This window comes from Pectinophora gossypiella, chromosome 1 (genome assembly GCF_024362695.1).
Source record: "Pectinophora gossypiella chromosome 1, ilPecGoss1.1, whole genome shotgun sequence".
NCBI lineage: Eukaryota > Metazoa > Arthropoda > Insecta > Lepidoptera > Gelechiidae > Pectinophora > Pectinophora gossypiella.
Genome location: NC_065404.1, coordinates 16,608,415 through 16,630,117, shown reverse-complemented (window position 1 = coordinate 16,630,117; position 21,703 = coordinate 16,608,415). Strand labels below are relative to the sequence as shown.

Here is a 21,703-nt window from a genome sequence, read left to right as displayed (position 1 = left end):
GTAGCGAAGCAATTACAGTGAATCAAATATTTTACTCACATTAACACCAGCGCGAACACCACGTTGTAAATCTTCATTTCCAGCGAAATCAGGATACGTGCAGGAAAGCGGCAGCGAGGTGACGGCGGCGGCAGCGCAGCGGCAGGAAAAATATATGACGGCGATCGACTGGCAGGCTTACTCTGACAGTTTTGTTGTTGGCCCCAAGATGCAGTCTCGGTGGTCCACCAGCAGGCTTCTCGAAGTAAGGCTTACTGTCGTGGTTAGACCTCCAGATAGACGGCGAGTACGGCGAGCTGATGCGGGGAAGGTAGACTGTCGCCGTTTAACCGTACTTATTAATTCGACGGTGAGTTAGAAGATTTTGAGGAGTTTGACGAAGTGACGAAAATAACTTGAGAACTTGGAAGTCACTCCGGAGTCGGGTTGGCGACGACGAGCGGACAGGAATAGCGTATTAGTTTATAAGTTTGTATTTTCACAGACACATCACCAATGTTCCACACAATTTTTATGAGATTCGTTTACGCGAACGCGTTATGGAATACCAGGAATCGACGAAGAAACGGCAAAAATTCACTGGTATCCCACTTCTGACACCACTATTACGGGGTGGGTCAGGTGATGCTTTTTAAAAAACAATTTTATTACGCTAAAAGGATTTATTAAAAGAAAATGTATTAAAATTATACAGGACGTAGTAACTATCCGAATTCCAAACCCGAACTAACGATTTCCCATTGAAATGAAACTTGATGGTTCCGGAGTCCTATTGCATTGACGTCAATGCAATAGGAATTGAGTATGCAGTTTTTATTTTATATGATTACCCTGTAATTTAATATATAACAGCCCGATCTCCCTATTCATCCATAGGGAAGGCCCGTGCCCCAGCAGTGGGGACGTTAATGGGCCGGTGATGATGAGAGTCCATAAAATAATTTTACCTGTTTGAAGTCTCCTTCCGGCGAAGCTGTAGTGTATAGATTGCCTAATTGCCCCACCTCATTGTCCATTGGAGGAATTTCTGAAAATATTGTTTTTTTTTTTTACAAATTCCATAGTCTTCTATTGTGTGGGTTGTGAGCTCAAAGACATACCTCATCAAACCTGGTGTCAGAGTTGTTATTGAGCCGCCAAAGGCACCTGACATGGCTCATGTAACGACTACTAACTTACATCAGTAAGTAGTAACCGGGACCAACGGCTTAACGTGCCTTCCGAAGCACGGATTATCTTACTTTCGGACAATCAGGTGATCAGCCTGTAATGACCTAACCTAACTGGGGGTCACAAAGTAATTTTTGTGGTATTGATGACCCCAGGGTTGATGGGGTTGGTAATTCACCTCACAACCCACACGATAGAAGAAGAAGAAGGGTTGTAAAGTGGGTGGTATATGATATTAGTCACGACAGTACAGGAATCAGCACCAGTGTGTACCTCTGGTGTTGGTAAACCCGCGGTAGAGCTGCGGCTGCTTGTCGAGCACGATGCCCAGCAGGGGGAGGTAGAGGGCGGCCACGCGGGCCTTCAGCTCGGGCTGCGCCAGGCGGGGGTCCGCGTCGTGCGCCGTCAGCAGCGAGAGGACTGCGTTCACAGCAGCGCATTGCAGGACTGGACTCCTGTTGGAAACGATATACAGAAAATCAAAAAAGCCCAGTCAGCCGAAGTTCCTTTTAGGCAAATGTTATTGATTTTCTTTGCAGATACACTAAATACTTACATTTTTCGATATTTCAATCTCAATTTTTTTATAAGTTTGTAGTTTTTATAATTTTGTTACCTAATTACTTAATTTTATAATATATAGTTAGATAATGGTGCTAATTCCTGTAGACAACATCTAATTTTAAGTTATATCTGTCATTTTCTTATCCGCTGAAAGAAAAGGGACAAGTAATCGACAGGCATAAAATTTATGGAACACACGTCAATTTTAGGCACAAATCTAAAACATCCCGATAAAAAAATGTACATTGGCCGATAACCCGACAGAATTAAGTTGACAACATACGTCAAACGGTTTGCATACCAGCGAGACACCTATTTGATTCGTCCGGGTTATACATTCTGCCACTCAATCAGCTGTCAATCATCCGTCCCTTTCCTTTTCGGCGGATAAGAAAATGACAGATACACTTAACATTTTACTTAAAATTAAATTAGATGGTGTCTGCAGGAATCGGGGCCATTATCTTATAATATTATTATAATAAGGCACCTCGTGTCGCCTCTATTATATTCTTGTGCCCTTGCAGGGCGTCACATGTACCTTCTATGTTTCACTTTAATTATGTTTGTGACATGCAATAAATGAATATCAGGCATTAAGGCCTTCTGCCATCCTCATGAAGATTTATTAATTAGAAGTTCTTTATTATACTGACTGTAGTTCCAGGGCATTGGTGAGCTCGGTGAGCAGCAGGCCGGTGAGGTAGTGGCGGCAGCGGAACTCGTGGCTCAGCAGGTGCGGCGGCGAGGCGCTGGACACGCTGTGCGCCGACTGCAGCGACGGCGCCGGGCTGGCTGCGCCGCCCGGGGGCGCGGGCGGCAGGTTCAGCGACACGTAGTGCTCGTGCGAGCAGATGATGCGCAGGAACGCTAGCTGGGGGTGTGCCATGGATGAATAAAACAATTTTTAAACACACAACCACTCACACCCACTCACCCACTCTCAAACATTACCCTTACATACACAACCACCCACCCTTTCTCTCTCTCACATGCACCACACACAACCGCCCGCTCTCTCTCTCTTACACATACACACACCCCCACACACACCCACCCTGAAACACACCCACACACACACACACACACAACCCTCTACCCGCACTCTCTCTCACACACACATATATACACACCTCCACCCACCCTCAGACACACACACACCCACACAACCACCCGCCCTCTCTCTCTTACACACAAATACGCACCCCAAACACCTACCCTCACACACCCACACAAACCCTCTCTCACTCACACATACACCCCCAAGCACCCACCCTCAGACACACACAACCACTGGCCCTCTCAATCTGTCTCTCTCACCCACGCACACACACACCCAAACATACACCCTCACACACACACACACATCCCCACAACTAAGGACACTGGCTCTTTTTTTTAATTGTCCTTTCTTGTACTCTGATATTATCTGTCTAAAGGAGTCTGCTGGACTGACCTTGTAGTGTACCAGCTGCACGGCACTGGGCAGCGAGGCGATCTTGGCGCACATCTGCTTATAATAACTGCGGATAAGGTTGAACACGTAGCCGCGGTCCATGATGCTTAGCAGCTCGAACAGGAAGAAGGCAAGGCTGTTGTTCAGGCTCGCTGTCAAGCGGCTCTCTTTCCCGTATCTTGGAAGAAAAATCGGAATAGTTAATTAACTATTATGTACTTAGGTCTTGATCATTGTGACGTCACATTTTACAAAATAAACAAAAACTATCTGTCAGATTTCAAGTTATACCGTATGACACTGAGGGACCGTATGAGAATGAGTAAATTAATGAATAACCCGGGCGAATCAAAAAGGTATCTCGCTGGTATGTTACCCGTCCCTTTCCTTTTCGGCCGATAAGAACATGACATATATAACTTAAAATAAAATTAGATGGTATTTACAGGAATTAGCACCAGTTTCTTTGTTTATTGAAATGTGACGTCACTGGGCAAAATGTCACGTGGACAACCGTTTTCGCGCGAAAATTAAAATAATTGAAGAAAGATATGTTTATTTTTTTCAATTATATAAAGATAAGAAAAAGTTTTAAACTTAAACTACGATACTACACTACTTACCTTACCTTTTTTAAAGCTTTTTCGATAAAATAAAATATTTTAAGAGGTGTAAAATAAGTGTAAATAAGTGGCCAATCGTGTTAGTGAGAAAGATGTCTTACCTAGATATGATTTCAGAGGTGACGTTATTGACAAGTGTAGTGATGTCGTCAGTGAACTGTTCTGGGAAGCGTGACTTGCGCGGTGCCTCGTGCGCACCGCTCCAGTACAGGTACTCCACCATCGACTTGGTCATCAGCTCGAATAGTGCCCTGGGGGAAGGGATAACAAAATGGGGATATTTATTTCATTAGAAGTAATTTAGAAGCAAAATCAAACGAGAGAGATTTTCTTCTTCTTATCGTGTGGGTTGTGAAGTGAATTACCAACCTCATCAACCCTGGTGTCAGGGTTATTACTGAGCCACCAAAGGCCCCCGACATAGCTCATGTAACGACTACATACTTACATCAGTAAGTAGTAACCGGGACCAACGGCTAAACGTGCCTTCCGAAGCGGATCGTCTTATTTTCAGACAATCAGGTGATCAGCCTGCAATGTCCTAACCAAAATAGGGATCATCACATAGTGATTTTTGTGATATGTCCCCACCGGGGTTCGAACCCGGGACCTCCGGATCGTGAGCACAACGCTCAACCACTGGACCATGGAGGCCGTTACAGAAGAGAGAGATGTATAAGATAAAACAAGAAATCAAACGTCTTTCGGAAGCGAGACGGACCATAGAGGAAATATGTGTCCAGGCTCGAGCGTCGTCGGCCTTCCATCTGCTGGCAAACCCAAAAGACGTTTTGTCCAGGAATTCAATATACATAACAATATAAACAGCCTCCTCTCAATCAACCGGAGGGGGTATGGTGCATACTCTACCACACTGCTCCACTTTCACTCCACTGCGGATTTATGGAGGCATCACAGTACAAGAATTGTTTTATTTGAATAAAACAACCACGGCTAGCAACACATCTCAGTCTCTCTCTCTCTTTAAGAGCTGCGCTCTTGTCGGTGGAGTAATCGCCATTACTCGCCATAGATAGGGCGTGTAGAACGGTAGTTGCCCCAATCGCCTTCCGTTCCGCAGCACACCGACCAATTTTTCAATAGGTGATGTTCTAGCTAGAGCCCTACCAGAATCCATTTCCTCGGCCTCCAACCAGTACTGATACCGCTGCTGCCCGGCATCAGGGGTGCGCTTTTGAAGTAGCGGCGCCTACTCGCTACGTCACAAGATCGTCACACATCTCAGTACTCACCAAGAATTCTGCATGGCGAGGTCTTTAGTCGCGCCACTGGCCACCACCCATTGTAGAGCTAGCTCTTCGTGGAGGATCTTGCACGATCCGTCACTCATCACTGTGGAAAATGATACAACCGTGAGCCGTGGTAGCCCAGTTAGAAGAACGCTTGACTCTCACTTTGAGGTCACAGGTTCAAACCCCAGCACAGATGTTCGAATTTGTTTTTGAATTCATGTTCTGATCATAAATGATTCTTGTGTGGTTAGCGGCACAGAAAACATCGGGAGACCCGAGAAATGTGTTTCAGAGGTATGTCACCTAATCTGTATTGGGCTATGTTTTCTCTTTAGGTCGAAGGTCAGACAGTCGCTTCTGTAAAAAACTGGACCTGTCAAATCTTTAGGTTAGGTAAGCGGACCCTGTCAAAACGAGATAACGCTAAGGCGAACCGGTTCTGTCTTTGGGTTAGGTAAACGGACCTTATCAGAAAAGGATAAGGTTGGATTTCCATCAATGATGGGCTAGATGATAAGCAGTAGTATAGATACCTGCAGGTGGTAGCGGCAGGCCGATGTCTCGGTCAGTGAGCGAGGGTCGGGGGATGCTGCACTGGTACTGTATGTATGTGGAGATGAGGCTGCTCCGTCCGTGGGCGTCGCAGGTCGCGCCTTCGTTCATGTTCTGTGAGACATTACAATTTCATAAAACTTTGCTAGGAAGTTGATCTAGGTTTTTCAGCAGCGAATATTACTCTGTCAAAAGATTTTTGATACTTTAAATAAATAAATAATTATGTTAGTCATAAGGTATTAGACACATTGGACAACATTTGATGCGGTTATGTGTGGACGTAAGGAGCGAACACACACACGCACACGCGCTCACACACGCACGCACGTGTTAATATTAGACAACACATGCTAATCGATTCTGGTTAGAGCACCTTCTTCACGCTTGCCCGTGCGGAGCCTTGACACCAGGGTTGTTGAGATCGGTCACGAACTTTAAAACCTTCACGACATAAAAAGTGAATCCTTTCTCCAGAATAACAGATTATACGTACAGTGATCTCCTGGAAGACGTGGGCGAGGCACGTGAATACGTCCTGCGCCACGTGCAGCGGCTGCCCCGCCAGCGTGGGCGCCGCCACCAGCAGCTGCAGCAGCTTGTCCGCCACGGCCGGCAGGTAGCGCGCTAGAACTTCCACGTTGGCTGTCGGCAGCTCTGTTATGCTGGAAGCATAGAATAGGGAATAATAAATACTACGTATAGAACGGCAACTTTCCGCTCCCCACCAATGTCTGAGCTAGGTTTACCTCACCCCCCGCGGTCTTACTTTAGTCTTCAATCGTACGGCGTCAGACGTCACACACACAGATGCGCGTGTACGATAACGTCAATGTGTAGTGTCTGTGTAAAACGAGGTGTTTTGTGAAGTGTCCGGGGTGTGCTAGAAAACTCATTGATATATAAGTACAAAGTCGCTGTGGTTCATAGGCTTGCTTCTCAAACGGGGTGCACCGGTTCGAACACCGATACCGGACTTGCACCAATGAGTTCTCTCTCTCTCTTTATTTAAGAGCTGAGCTCTTGTCGGTGGAAATCGCTATTACTCCATAGATACGGCGTGTAGAACGGTGGTTGCCCCAATCGCCTTCGGTTCAGTACACCGACTAATTTCTCAATCGGTGATGTTCTAGCTAGAGCCCTACCAGAATTCATTTCCTCGGCCTCCAGCCAGTACTGATACCACTGCTGCCCGGCATCCGGGGAAATGAGTTAATCTGTCTAAAACGCAGTCTTCACTAACACAGTTGGCTTGACCATTATAGACGGCAATACGGCTCACCACCTATCACGTTGGTCCAACAGAAAGCTCGGTGTGGCGTGGGTACTTAATTCATCTTGCGATGGTTATACGTACAACCAAAGAACAAAAGTGCAGTCACTGAGCCCAGCAAATTATTTGTAAACAGTGGTGAAACTATGCACTATTAGTTGTCATAATTATAAAATTTATGTTTTTGTAAGTGTTTTTGTTATATTACAGAATTGACGTGTAACCAGGTCTTCAGTGCAACCAGTTAATTTATTTCTTTGCAAGAAATTGATTGGACTTTTGCACCTTATCGTACCTCTGACTACCTCAGGATATATCGTACCTCTGACTACCTCGTGACCTTATGTTAACTATAAGTAAAAATTAACATAGAATAACCCTGTAATTCGATTGATGAATGTGGAGGAGGCAAGAGAAGTGTATCAGAATCGAAGCAAATGGAATTCCATAGATTCTGCTTTCCCCGGCGGGTAATAGGCATGAGTTTATGTATGTATGCAGGCATTGGCCTGTCTTCAAACAATTTATAGTATAATACCTTACCTTGCACGAAGTTCGGCTTCCATATTGGCTAGACCAATCCTCGGAGGTATATTCCCTTCCTGTACCGCTTCGCACGCCATGGAAAAACGTTCGATGTATCCGTCCTGAAACAAAGACGAGAAATAAATAGGGTTATCTTTCATATACATTTGCGGCGGACCCAACTCGTTGACCAGTTAGTTCCACCTATACAAGATAGATGGCGTTCATCGGTCCTGAAACCACAGCGCAACGCACCTACACAACTTCCAGCGTAACACCGATAGATCTTCCATAGCTGGTCAGATTCCATCCTGTGGCTAGCGGGATACTAGGCTCTGGGGGGTTAAAATGGCCATATAAAAGTCATTTGCGCATATAAAAGTAAGTGCGCAATGCAAACAAATGTCAAACAGCAATATTGCTTTCTTAGATCAATTGCTTCGATGTGGCCATTTAACCCTCCCTGTTTGGTACTGTCTGGATATATACTAAGTCTACTCGAAAGGGTTACATGGGTAGAAAAATTACATTCTTACCGGGTGGCACCTAATGCGTAACGGTTTTCTCATACCATTGAAAACTCCTTCTAAAGTAAGACCCAAAGGGGGTGAGATCGGCGTTCGATACAAATTGGGGCGGGGCGGAGGGCTACCGTTCTATGACAAGAGTATGACCGACTTGTCTCTCACCAGTGGATGCACAGTGGTGTGCGGCTCGACAGTGAGCGTAAATATAGGCTTATGGTTGTCGATCCAGCGGGTGCCGGGCAGCTGCACGTCTGGGAAGATGTAGGAGTAGTTGGCTGGAGGCTCCTCGGTCATAACTGGAAGGCCAAACTCGCCGCACGTCAGCTTCCCGTTGCGGCATAGAGGTAACCACTGAGAAGAAGAAATAAACCATTCATTCTCATCAGAATCTGAATCATGTATTCAATGTAATTGTCATAGATAAACTTGTTGATTCAATTTAACATTTTTGAATTTTCCTCATTTCGCAAGGTTATGGCTGAAGAGAAGAAATGACAAGAAACTGCAACAGCAACACATCTTTTAAATCAATAGTATACATTACAAGTTATTTGATAACTAGAGAAACACATTTAATACCAGACATTTTATCATTTAGGTAATCATTAACCTTTTTTATTATTTGACAAATTCAAAATACTGTCTGGTATTTTATTGTAAAAACGTATACATAACCCAAAAAAGATGAATTTAATTTACTTAGCCTAGAATTTTGGATAGTAATTTAATTCATCGTCATCATCATTTGCGGCTGTTTTATCACCAACTACTATCATTGGCCTAATTTACTTGGACCCACGGTGGCTCAGTTGGAAGAACGCTTCACTTTCACTGTGAGGTCGTAGGAATCCCAGCACGGACCTAAACCAATGATTTTAGAATTTGTTTTCGAATTCGTGTGTGGATCATTAATGATTATCACGTGTTCAGCAGTGAAGGAAAACATCGTGAAGAAACCCACGTACCCGAGAAATGCATTTCGGAGGTATGTGACCTAACCGCCCAATGCACTCTGCTCTTTCCCTTCGCGGGTTGGAAGGTCAGACAGGCAGTCGCTTCTGTAAAATCTAAAAACCGGTCTTGTCAAATATTCAGGTTTGGTATAAGTGGACCCTGTGAAAATGGGATGCCGCCATAGATATCTTCTTTCGCATGATTTTGGATAAACGCGCTTATGAGGTTTTCAGTATAAGGCGAAGATCTGAGCATCAACTCACCGAGTACCCGAGTACGGTCTCGACACTCTTCTCCTGGTCAGGAGCGACTGGTTTGCGCTGGCAGGACACATGCAGCAGCGTGAACAGCAGGTGGTGCTGGTCGCCCAGAGTCGCTGGCAGCAGCAGCTTTATTTCGTCATAGAGAGACGGGTTCCTGGACAAAAAGTTCAAGGTTTTAATATCAAACAGGATCACGTTAAAGGTTTATGCAGAATATAGTATGTACACCCACTTCTCGCCAGCTGTGTTTAAGTCTCATCCCCATTACATAACGTAACATAAACAGCCTATATAAGTCTCCTTGCTGGGAACAGGTCTCCCCTCAATTAACTGGATGGAGCATATTCCACTACGCTACGAAAAAGTAAGATGATGAGTAAGATTCCGTGCTTCGCAAGGTGCGTTAAGCAGTTGGTCCCGGCTATTAGTCGTCAAAACACGACTCGCACTGGAGTATTCCCATTGACCGGGCACAAATCTTGGAAATGTGTCAATTATCTTAGATCCAAACATGAATTCAAACTCATTGCGGCTTCCAGTTTATCAAATACTTCCTTACCAAAACAAAACCTTCAACACGAACTGATTGGTCGTGTACCTCTACATACGAGAACGCATGCGCTAAGCTACTCCTGTCTATAATTTCTCTGCGGATCAGTCTATCGATACGAATGAATACCAAAGGATGACACTCACTTATTGTGATAAAGCACTGTGGTGTACGCTTCAGTGGTGAACTCTGGACAGGAACTGCGTCCAAATATAGCTGGTAGCGCTAGCGACTGGTCTTCACCTGCCATTAGCTGAATACGGACCTGAAACAGACATAGACAATCAATATTAATCACATCTCCCTAGCCTCATCCCGCTTTTTTACAGGGTCCGCTTACCTAACCTGAAGATTTGACAGGTACGGTTTTTTACAGAATCGACTGCCTGTCTGACCTTCCAACCCGCGAAGAGAAAACTAGCCCAATACAGGTTAGGTTAGGTTAGGTGTATTTCTCGGGAATGTTAGTCTCCTCACGGTGTTTTCCTTCACCGCTGAGCACGTGATAATTTATGATGCAAACATGAATTCGAAATTCCGTCAGTGGCATTTTTAAATACTTGTTTTGGTTTGTCTTGTTTTTTTTTTCTAATATTTTATCTCAGTGTTTTTCTTTTTCCTAGTGGTTTATGTCCTGTGTTAAATGTAATGTACCTGTCTGTCTGTGGTGTCCGAAAATAATAAATGTTTCTTTCTATTCTTTCAATGTTCTAACCAAGCAAAGGACAGTCTCACACTGATTGACAGTTGCAGTCATGAGCAATATAATGTACCCACTTTAGGACTCTGTCGCACTAACATATTTGACATTTAGATAGACTTACAGTTCAATTTGTCAAAAAAGTGAATGTGACATGGTACCAAAGTGTATACATGTTAATGCTCGGGACCGTACATACCGTGATGTTCCTAGCAGAGCCGGTCCGGGAAGTGTAAGCATTGAGGTTGATTTCCTTCACGTTCACGTAGAGAAGGTTGCGGTACTGATAGTGAGGCACTAACGGAGGGTGCAGAGGGAACGGAAGGATTTCCTTGCACGGACGGACGTTGTCATCTGAAACATGAATTTGAATGAGGGACTTTCCAGGCTACGTTTCCCAGAAATAATATAGGTGGCGCTGTACAGATTTATTTTAAACAAAAACAGAAACTTAACAACAACGGAGTTTGAGCTTCTATTTTTGCAAGTTTTTACCACGCACTTCCCCGTGATGCCAGTTCGGCGCCTAATCGCGCACTGAAATAAAGTACTGTCAACGTCACTATATTAACAGTAACTTTGCGTCCCACGTTTTGAGCGCTGATGATCAATCTACGGTAGTAGTAAATCTATGATACAGGGTGTTAGTGAGATCGTAACGATGGGAATGAAGGTTTCCTCACGATGTTTTCCTTCACCGCTGAGCTCGTGATAATCATTTATGATCCAAACATGAATACGAAAACAAATTCCCTGCGAACCTGCGACCTCAAGGTGAGAGGCGAACGTTCTACCAACTGGGCTACCACGGGTTGACGGATGGCAACCCTATTGATCAATTGCTTATCTAGAAGATATGAATGCATGGGATTAACTGTCTGAGAACTGATATTAGGCAGCTAAATTACACAATTGTATAAAAATATTTGATGTTTACTTTTTTTAAAGAACGTCTAGGGCCCTGTGCTGAGGTTTTTCTTGCAGCTTCTTTTCCCCGGCTATACAGGTTGTGAGAAACTGCATAGTTTTAGGCGGATGAGGCGTTCGTTATGTAAATATTGACGATTCAAAGTGTAACTATGTTACCTACTGAATAAAGATATTTTTGAATTTGAACTTACCGCCGTACGGAGCGAGTTTAGCTAACTCCGGCGTCAGACCATTCTTGAGCTCCTCAGGACAGGGACACACTTCTATCTTCAAGGTACCAGGGATGCATTTCAGTTTCTTAGGAGCCGAGCTGGGCCGCTTAATCTCTGCTAAGAACTTGTAGAGGTCCTCATCACGGAGCTTGTCGGTCTCCTGAAGAATATTAAAGACGATATAAAAAAAATCGCATTCGATTTCTGTAACCCGGGATTAGGGTAGTTTCAGTCAGTTACTTTTTACTAAACGTCAAAACACGCAATTACTGTGGAATTTGTATGAAAAAGTAACCTGTGACGTCATAGAAAAACGTGACAAAAGATCACACTTATTCTTACATTTTTCTTTATTAAATTCCATAAATGTGTTAAATAGAAAAAAGAAAACGTTTTTTGGGGCTTAGCATCGTAAGCACGCGACTCTCTCGCCGCGACAGAGATCATCTGTCTCTTTCTGTGCAGTACTGTGAGAGAGTGACGGGTGACGTATGGCGAGGCGAGAAAGAGTCGCGCGCTTACGGTGCTAAGCCCGCTGATCATCTTACTTTCGGATAATCGGGTAATCAGCCTGCAATGTCCTAACCAAAATAGAGAACACGAAAGTGATTTTTGTGATATGTTCTTATCAGGAGTCGGACCCGGCACCCCTGGATCATGAGCCCGATACTCAACCACTGGACCACGGATTATGCAAGTTGTAGCATGTCTACTTAAAATTGTATCCATACCTGTTTAAAGAAGCTAGTGACGGTAATAACGATGGGCTTGAAGGTGTCGAGCATGGCGGCCACCTCGTCGGCGGGCTGCGCCGGCGCGGCGCGGCGCTCCATGGAGCCCTTGCGCGTCAGCGACCCGCCCACCTCGCCCGCGCGCCGCCGCAGCTGCTCCAGCGAGCTGGACGACGCCTTGCGGTCTGGGGACCACCACACGATACTATAAAACCGCCTTATTGCAAAGAAACACACAAAATGTAGTACAGTCATGAGCAATATAATGTACCCACTATAGGACTCTGTCGCACTAATATATTTGACATTTAGTGAGACTTACAGTTCAATTTGTCAAAAAAGTTAATGTGACATGGTACCAAAGTGCATATTTCTATTTCTATACATATTAATGCTCGTGACCGTACTAAATGCAAGGAACAATAATTGGCTGCTTGACAGTTTTCAGATAAGCATTTTAAAAAACACAAACGCTTATTTTATACCTCATATTCAACACTAATTTAAGAGCCACTCTCTTGTCGGTGTAGCATTTTCCATGCTACTTTTTAGGGAACAATAGGGCAGTGGTTTCCCTCTTGCCTTCCGCCCCCATACCTCATAATATATAATAGAAAAAAAAAACATACAATTTCGTTAACTTCAAATTTCGCGCGGAAACGGTCGGTCACGTGACATTTTGCCTAGTGACGTCACAGTTCAACAAACAAAGAAACAGTCAAACAGTTTAACTTGAAACCTGACAGATATTTTTTGTTTATTTTGTGAAATGTACGTCACACGGAGCTCAATCATGGCCGCCAGTGTTTTGGGTCTTGCAATACACAAATAAAAAACCGAACTGTTTTTTAAACTTATCTTAATTAAAAAAAGAAAAAGTATTGGAAAATTGTCGTAAAATGATAAACTGCCATATCCGACATATTTTACTATTACAACTGTCAATTGTGAAACGTCATCATTGTGCCCAGGATGTCTCACAAAGAAACGCAAAAACGGACGGGCCACGGGGGGCGAAGGTCCCGACGGTGTTACGTCCTCGCTAGTAGCACCACAGACGTCTCACAAAGATGAAAGTTCAACGAGACTTTGCTGCACTGCTGGTAAAAGAAACACTGGAAAAAGGGGGGGGGGGGGGGGGGGTGTTAGACAGAGAGGGAAGAAGACAGAGAGAGACGGCGATAGGGAGATACCTTAAGCAGTGGGACTGGCTGCTGGCCAATCAGCATGTTTAATAAGTCACATGTCGCTCCACTGGTGAAGGATATAACAAATATTGTTTTTTAGACGTGGCCAGACAAATGGGGAGTGCTGTGGGTATCCAATCAGGACGTCTGAGTGGATTATATTTTAAATAATAAATCAACCCTAGCGGGCCGACAGCGATAAGCCCTGAATGGGGGAAATCGTCGACCACGCCGGCGGGGTATCGGGCTCCTGATTTACTTCCTCCACAAACACAACAATTTTAGAATGGAACACGATGCCACTCACCGAGCTTCCGTGGACTAGTGGTTAGAGCGTTCGGTCCGGGTTCGACTCCTGGAGCCATGTCAAACAAATAAATCACTTTGTGAGACGGTTCCTTGGCTAGGACATTGGCTGAATGGACGTCAAGCTTTTGTTGCACCCTTTTGCTACTCAAAGAAGTAAATCGTCGTTGCATGAGCCATGATAGATTTCGGCGGGTAAGCATTGATGTATAAGTGCCGATGATAAAGCGCGTCATACTAAAATACGATGAAAACTTGAAGCTAACTTAGCTACACATTCATACCCAGCAGTATACAGAGTGTTAGTGACATCGTAACGAATACCGACGGGGATGATTCACACCATGATTCTAAGTTAATATCAAGTGGAATTTTCCGTCGCAAAATTAATGTTTTTTTTTTAGTTTTCATAAATTATTTTCAATTTTATACCTTTGCGTTTTTTAAATTATTTTAAGTTCCATACTTTTGCGACGGAAAATTCCACTTGATATCATCTCAGAATGATAGTTTGATTCATCCCTCAAAGTTTTCGTTACGATTTCACTAACACTCTGTATAGATTGAATAAACATAAATAGCCTATACACATCCCACTGCTGGGCACAGGCTTCCCCTCAATCAACCGGAGGGGGAGGGAGATTGAATAAAACCGTAAAAAAAAAACCAAGCTCGCTTCAAGCTCGTATCGGTGCTGGGTATTTCTTCTTTCGTCCGACCTCCGGTCTGAGGGGGGGAATGATGTGGCGGACCAAACTAGTCGGCCATCTAGTTCCGCCCACATGCAACAGATGGCGCCACAATGCAGTCTTCAAGCAGACGTGAAACGCGATGTCGAATTATACACAACAAGACGCATATATACAACTTCCAATATAACACCGTTGGATCGTCGATCCCTATAGTCACACGACCAACCTGTGGCTAGCGGGGTACTATGCTTAGTTCGGTACCCCGAAAACATCCTCTGGCGGCAGAACATTCTCGCCGCTAAAACGTAATATGTTTTATTTTCTCTGTGCTTATCGGCGCGCGTTCATATATTTGCCTGCGCGGGTTTTCAACTTTTTTTAGGGTCCCGTAGCCTAATGGCAAAAAATGGAACCCTTATAGATTCGTCATGTCTGTCCGTCCGTCCGTATGTCACAGCCACTTTTCTCCCAAACTATAATAGCTATACTGTTGAAACTTGATAAATATGTGTATTCTGTGAACCGCATTAAGATTTTTATGCAGTGACAGAAAAAAAAACGATAAATTTTGGGGGTCCCCATACATAGAACTGAAACTCAAAATTTTTTTTTTCATCAAACCCATACGTGTGGAGTATCTATGAATAGGTCTTCCAAAATGGTATTGAGGTTTCTAATATCATTTTTTTTTCTAAACTGAATAGTTTGCGCGAGAGACACTTCCAAAGTGGTAAAATGTGTCCCCCCACCCCTGTAACTTCTAAAATAAGAGGAGGATAAAACTAAAAAAAATATATGATGTAGATTAGTATGCAAACTACCAACGAAAATTGGTTTGAACCAGATCTAGTAAGTAGTTTTTTTTAATACATCATAAATCGTAAACCGAAATTTACTTTTGTATTATGTTACTTGCTGTTACGGAACCCTTCATGGGCGAGTCCGACTCGCACTTGGCCGCTTTTTTCTGTATACACTCTATGGCTTGAAGTCACTCACCGAGACTATTAGTGTTGGAGCCAGGAGCCAGGGTGTCAGAGTGTTCGCGCTCCAGGCTGTTGGAGCCGCTGAGTATGTTCATCAACGAGACACACGACCAAGCTAGCGGCATGCGGTATTTGCCGAGCCGAGAGCAAGCTGCTTGTGCGCCTGCGCGGACTTTTTCGCGGTTCTGGAATAAGATTGTGTTGTTTGTAAATGGAATGTGAGTTTGTTGTTTATGTTTTGTCTTTTTGGCGGGAACGGAAACGGGACTGTTGCTTTCATCATTGAATAATTTAAATAATTAATAAGAAGTGGTTTTTTTGTGGTTAAAGATCGCATTAAGTTAGTTGGAATACATTCGCGATAGTGTTATTATATCGGAATATTCAAAGTGTACCTATCTGTTTTCGCTTCGAGCCAACAAGCCGCTTCATAACACGAAAGTTTATACGGAAAATTCCACTTGATATCAACTCAGAACCATGGTCTGAATCATCCCTCAAAGTTTTCGTTACGATGTCACTAGCACCCTGTATAACCAATACTTACCTTATCATCCTTGATGTAAGGCTCAACACACTCATTGACATCTCCCTGGAGCACTTTTTCTACCCGGACAACCAGAAATATATCCGGGGTCGGGTTGTGTATGTCGAACACGGCACTGCGACTCAACGTGGATAAGTCAGCATGAGGTATATGAGCCGATAGCATCTGTCTCGTACATTCTGAGTTGAGGTTGAAGTAGAAGTTTTCTGATATTTTTTTCTTTTCTTTAGCGTCGTAGAGAGCCATTGACGCGAAGAGTGGCTCCACGTCCAGTTCTAATCTGGAAGAGGAATTTTATTTGTAAGTTTATTGGCAAGAGTTACATACATACATAAACAGCCTATATACGTCCCACTGCTGGGCACAGGCCTCCCCTCAATCAACCGGAGGGGGTATGGACTATGGAGCATACTCCACCACGCTGCTCCACTGCGGGTTGGTGGAGGTGTTTTTACGGCTAATAGCCGGGACCAACGGCTTAACGTGCCCTCCGAAGCACGGAATCATCTTACTTTTTCGGACAATCAGGTGATTCAAGCCTGAAAAGTCCTTACCAAACAAAGGACAGTCTCACAAAGTGATTTCGACAATGTCCCCATCGGGAATCGAACCCGGACCTCCAGATCGTGAGCCTAACGTTCTAGCCACTAGACCACGGAGGCTGTTATATACTTTATGCGAAGTAAATTTATTTATTGCTTTTTAGTTTTGAAGTCGTATGTCCCATCCGCCTAAAACTACTGCAGCTTCTCCCAACCTGTATAGCCGGGGAAAAGAAGCTGCAAGAAAAACCTCGGCACAGGGCCCTAGACGTTCTTTAAAAAAATATACTAGATAGAAATATACTCTAGATATACTTACTTAAGCTGGTGACAGACGACCAGGATCCGATGCCCTAGTACTTCCCCGGGCATATCTGCCGGGAGACGCCGCTCCACCGCCTCCTCCTCATCCAGATACGGCGTGTAGAGGCCAAGTAGGTCTGCTTGGCGGTTCTCCAGCCTGGATAGGACAAGAAAATTAAAGTCTTATTAATTAACCCTTTCACGGGCAAAGACCATGGGTCATTGATGGTTCATAAAAGATAGTATGACACCTTGGAATAGGAACGTCATTAGACGTTCTGTCCCTAAAAGTGTTAATAACAAAAAACGAGCTTCGTGGTCCAGTGGTTGAGCGTTGGGCTCACGATCCGGAGGTCCTGGGTTCGATTCCCGGTGGAGACATATCACAAAAATTACTTTGTGGTCCTTAGTTTGGCTAGGACATTACAGACTGATCACCTGATTGTCCGAAAGTAGGATGATCCGGAAGGCACGTTAAGCCGTTGGTCCCGGTTACTACTTACTGATGTAAGTGAGGGGTCTTTGGCGGCTCAATAGTAACCCTGACACCAGGGTTGATGAGGTTGGTACTCCACCTCACAATCCACACGATAGAACAATAAAAAAAAAAACCGCAACCAAATCGGACCATATCCGTTCTGGAGATAGGATAGAGCGGATCTACAGGCAAAGGGGTAACGTCAGGTGGTATTACGTAGATATCTCACCTCTTAGCCTCATTGATAGCGTCGAGTTGCTCAGGCGGCTTCCTTTCGAAGATGTCAGGCAGCAGCGGGTCTGATGATGAACTGCGCAGGTCAAGACTGGCCCAGGACCCTCGAGGAGTGAGTGTCTCGTTGCAGGAGGAAGATGAAGACATGGACGCTACGGATTGGCGACCGCTTGACGGCTGAGACTGAGACTCCGTCTGCTGAAAGATATACAGGGTGTTAGTGACATAGTAACGACAAAAAAATACGTCTACTTGTACCCTGTATACATTGCTTTAAGTTTACGCAGTTATTATCATAATTTAAACATATAATAACGGGTTCTTACCGCGTTTAAAATAGGGCTATGAGACTCCCGATATTTCGACACTGTTGCAAGTGCCATGATCATGGGGTGACTGATGAGATGCCCGTAGAAAATTATGGATCTACCTACTCCACTCCAATCTCTTCAGCCATTCCGTGACCATGACACTTGCAACAGTGTCGAGATATGATGGCATTTTTTATATTTATTATTAAGTCTTTGATGAGGGTGGAGGAAGCGAACTCGATTTCATGCATACACAAACTCACGCCCGTAATCCCTATTAGGGTGAACAGAGGACAAGTTGCAGTCAATTTTGATGGGAAGTTCAACACTATACCTGAGTAGTGAGTTCGTCCATTAGCTGCGGCTCTGCGTCCACCTCGTAGTGGTGTTTGGGCGCGGCGTGCAGCTTGTCGAGTCGCTCGCCGAGCCGCTCGCGGCCGCACACCGAGCCCGAGTACTGTCTGTGCGCATACTCCACTACCGTGTAGTCTGAGGTGTATGTCCGGATGCAGTCGCGGACGAACATTGGTGCTTTACTCCTGCGGAATAAGATCCAGTATAGATAGACAACCAGTATTTATTATGCATATATTAAGGCCTAAAATAACTTGCTATAAATGCAATGTCCTGCAAAATCGGAGTCTCACTAAGACATGGTTAAATTACAAAAATTAAGAAATAGGTACCTGCTAAATTAAATCTAATAAATATTTTTTTAACTTATTTTTTTTTTGACTCATTTTTATTGTTCTCAGGCGAACTGTTGATGAGATAAAGTATGCGCTTACGCGCGCTTATGCGGTTCTATCCCCATAATAATTGTACACTCTTGGAACAACTTTTTTACTTTTACTGCTGAATTTATATAACACAGTGTTCCGTAAATAATGAATCAAACGTAAGTGGAAGATAATCTACACCTAATTACATTACACTTTTTATATCCTTAGGACTTATTATTTTTATTCTTACAAAGATGTTGGATGTGTACAAATTAGGAAGGTGTGAATTACTAAGCCACATCATTGTGAATGGGAACTTTTATGGGAGTCTTACATGTTGGAGAGCGTATTCAATAGCCGATTTGCCTTAATGCAAAGTGTGCCTAAGCCAGGATAAGGATAAATAATATATGTATAGAACGGCAACTCTCCGCCAGCGGCTGAGCTAGGTTTACCTCACGCTTTCTTACTTTAGTCTTCAATCGTAAGGGCATCAGACGTCACAGACTCAGATGCGTGTGTACGGTAACGTCAATGTGTAGTGTTTATTGCAAAACAAGGCTTTTTGTATGAAGTGTCTGAGGTGTGTCTAAGCCTAGTGTGGCCTGGGGGGTTAAAGTGTCCACATCGAAGCAATTCATTTAGTTGCGCAAATGCTACTTAGGTTCTATGACGATCTCGTGACGTAGCGAGTAGGCGCCGCTACTTCAAAAGCGCACCCCTGATGCCGGGCAGCAGCGGTCAGTACTGGTTGGAGGCCGAGGAAATTAATTCTGGTAGGGCTCTAGCTAGAACATCACCGATTGAGAAATTGGTCGGTATACTGCGGAACGGAAGGCATTTGGGGCAACCACCGTTCTACACGCCCTATCTATGGAGTAATGAAAATGGAGGCGATTACTCCACCGACAAGAGAGCAGCTCTTAAATAAAGAGAGAGACAGTTGCGCATATAAAAGTAAGTGCGCAACGCAAACAAATGTCAAATTGCAATGTTGCTTTCTTAGGTGAATTGTTGCGATGTGGCCATTTTAACCCCCCAGGACTGCAAATCCGCCACTATACACTTACAAGTCCTCCTGTGGCAGGACATGCTTGAGTGTGCGGATGCGGCGCGGCACGGTGGCCAGCTCCAGATCCTGCTGAGGGTACGCCAGCGGGTCGCGCGCGCCCACCAGCCGCTCGCACACCTCCTCATAGTCCGGCGGCTCGATCATGTCGCAGAGGGATACCTGGGGAGGCGCAGGTAATTAAAAGAGATATAAAATCTGTTTACGCCACTCAATCACAGTTACTAGTTAGTTGTGGCTCTGCCCACCCCATTAGGGATTACGGGCGTGAGTTTATGTATGTATGTATGTGTATCACAGTTACTTTTTACAAGCACATTACAAAAACAAATCTTACAGCTAATTTTACAAATAAAAATATTAAAAAAAAAAACACATCACAATAAAGTAAAAACACAATAAAAAATGAAATAATATACCAAATCTAGTCAAACAACCCTCCTCTCAGTGCAGTGGGTGGCCCTAGCAAAATATTTAGGTGGTATTAGTATTCGTGCGCTGTTTTACGCAACTCGACGTCTGAGCGCCTGTTTTGCGTGATACCTGAAACGGCTATTTAGGTGGTGCAAGACCTCAAAGTGGCACTCATCAGCCCCTCAAAATATAAAACCCAGTTGCTCCCCTCTAGATACGGGGACACTGGCCAGAGTGGACCAGCCTTGTCGCCCCCCCCCACCATTTCGGCGCATGGTGCGGTCGCACTGTTCACACCCCCCTAGGGCCGCTGCCACTGCTTCTTTGGTAAAATGTACTATGTTCTTTGTTTGATATACACACACAGAGTCAACACACACACACGCACACACACACATACATCCTATAATTTTGTAGAAGTATTTTTTTATTTTATTTTTGTCATATGGTATGTAATTTTTATATTTACTTCCTTTGTAATTTACTTTATTTTACTCACTATAGACTGATAATTTTATAAGTGACCGTAAACCTGAAGGTGGAATTTATTAAAAACATCATAGAAGGGAAGCTACAAGGAAAGAGAGGAAGGGGAAGACCAAGAAGAGCTTACATGGAACAGATTAAAGAGAAGGCAATCATCATGTATTACAAAGTGAAGGAATTGGCTAGTAGTAGGAAGTAGCTATTAGTCAAGAATGGAGAATACTACACCGACAAGAGTGTGGCTCTTAAATTAGTGATAATGATCTTTGGAGTCCTAAATAAAACATTAACGTAGAAAATACAAATACTTACTATTCTATCATTAATATATCATAACATACTGAGGAGAGTCAATAAAATTGTTAGAACATAACATTATTGATTATGTTAAAAATAGTCACCTAATCCTGTTATAACTCACTCAATAACACGTCTAATAGAACGTAAGAAATTAATAACCCATTCCAAGCATGCACAACACTAGTCTGTTAAGGAAATCCTCGATTTGGTGATAGTAATTGGTGAATCACTGAAACTGTTAATAAAGCTTGCTACTTACTGAAGATGAGCACCCCGAGAGAGACCCGACCTTCGACTGGCTAGCATAGACCTTACGAGGGTCCCCAGCATTCCTATAAATAGGGAAAAATCAATCCTGAGATATTTATACGCGAACCTGACCCAAGTACATGCATCGTTACTCGGGCGCACCCTCACGTCCATTAGAAAACCATTTACCCGTAAGATTGCTGGTATTTACGTCCAAGTGTCATCTAAATATAAAGCACGGACCTAAAACTAAAAAACGTAGATTGTATTTCTCGCTATTTTCTTTTAAAATTATTGAAATTTCTAAGTGAATACGAAAAGCGATTGTTTACAAAATTACAACAGCAACACAGTTTGACAGTTAGGCTTCTGTGTTGCCAGTGTTCAGTATAAAATTCTACTAAAATTAATTCATTTTTATATTTTTGTGTTATTATTCATTTTTATTTATAATTTTTCAACATTTATTTTATACCATTAATTATTTTTTAGCTTCGCCTAATTCATTCTTTTTTCTTACTTATTTTGAGCGCAGTTTTTTTTCTACCACATTAATTATTATAGTAATACTGGAAAAATATTGAATATGGGTTC

The 21,703-nt window shown here is 43.6% G+C and overlaps 1 protein-coding gene across 2 annotated transcripts in view; it reads right to left on the bottom strand.

Moving 5' to 3' along the window:
- The window catches only part of LOC126369963 (dedicator of cytokinesis protein 7), a 51,045-nt gene extending 29,589 nt beyond the window's left edge, over positions 1 to 21,456 (bottom strand). The window contains exons 1-23 of one of the 2 annotated variants that reach the window (XM_050014574.1): positions 21,299 to 21,456; positions 21,120 to 21,192; positions 19,662 to 19,822; positions 18,204 to 18,408; positions 17,554 to 17,756; positions 16,863 to 17,003; positions 16,002 to 16,281; positions 15,468 to 15,639; positions 12,284 to 12,468; positions 11,532 to 11,712; positions 10,610 to 10,764; positions 9,857 to 9,975; positions 9,161 to 9,314; positions 8,106 to 8,294; positions 7,435 to 7,538; positions 6,115 to 6,283; positions 5,600 to 5,732; positions 5,067 to 5,166; positions 3,915 to 4,064; positions 3,191 to 3,368; positions 2,391 to 2,608; positions 1,444 to 1,625; positions 948 to 1,027 (exon numbers count right to left, since the gene is read on the bottom strand). In XM_050014574.1, coding sequence (XP_049870531.1) covers positions 948 to 1,027; positions 1,444 to 1,625; positions 2,391 to 2,608; positions 3,191 to 3,368; positions 3,915 to 4,064; positions 5,067 to 5,166; positions 5,600 to 5,732; positions 6,115 to 6,283; positions 7,435 to 7,538; positions 8,106 to 8,294; positions 9,161 to 9,314; positions 9,857 to 9,975; positions 10,610 to 10,764; positions 11,532 to 11,712; positions 12,284 to 12,468; positions 15,468 to 15,639; positions 16,002 to 16,281; positions 16,863 to 17,003; positions 17,554 to 17,756; positions 18,204 to 18,408; positions 19,662 to 19,822; positions 21,120 to 21,192; positions 21,299 to 21,333 — 3,567 coding nt within the window. In that variant the 5' untranslated portion in view covers positions 21,334 to 21,456. The remainder of the gene's footprint in view (positions 1 to 947; positions 1,028 to 1,443; positions 1,626 to 2,390; positions 2,609 to 3,190; positions 3,369 to 3,914; positions 4,065 to 5,066; positions 5,167 to 5,599; positions 5,733 to 6,114; positions 6,284 to 7,434; positions 7,539 to 8,105; positions 8,295 to 9,160; positions 9,315 to 9,856; positions 9,976 to 10,609; positions 10,765 to 11,531; positions 11,713 to 12,283; positions 12,469 to 15,467; positions 15,640 to 16,001; positions 16,282 to 16,862; positions 17,004 to 17,553; positions 17,757 to 18,203; positions 18,409 to 19,661; positions 19,823 to 21,119; positions 21,193 to 21,298) is intronic. The other variant, XM_050014582.1, reaches the window with a different exon arrangement.
- Positions 21,457 to 21,703: the final 247 nt, after the last annotated feature.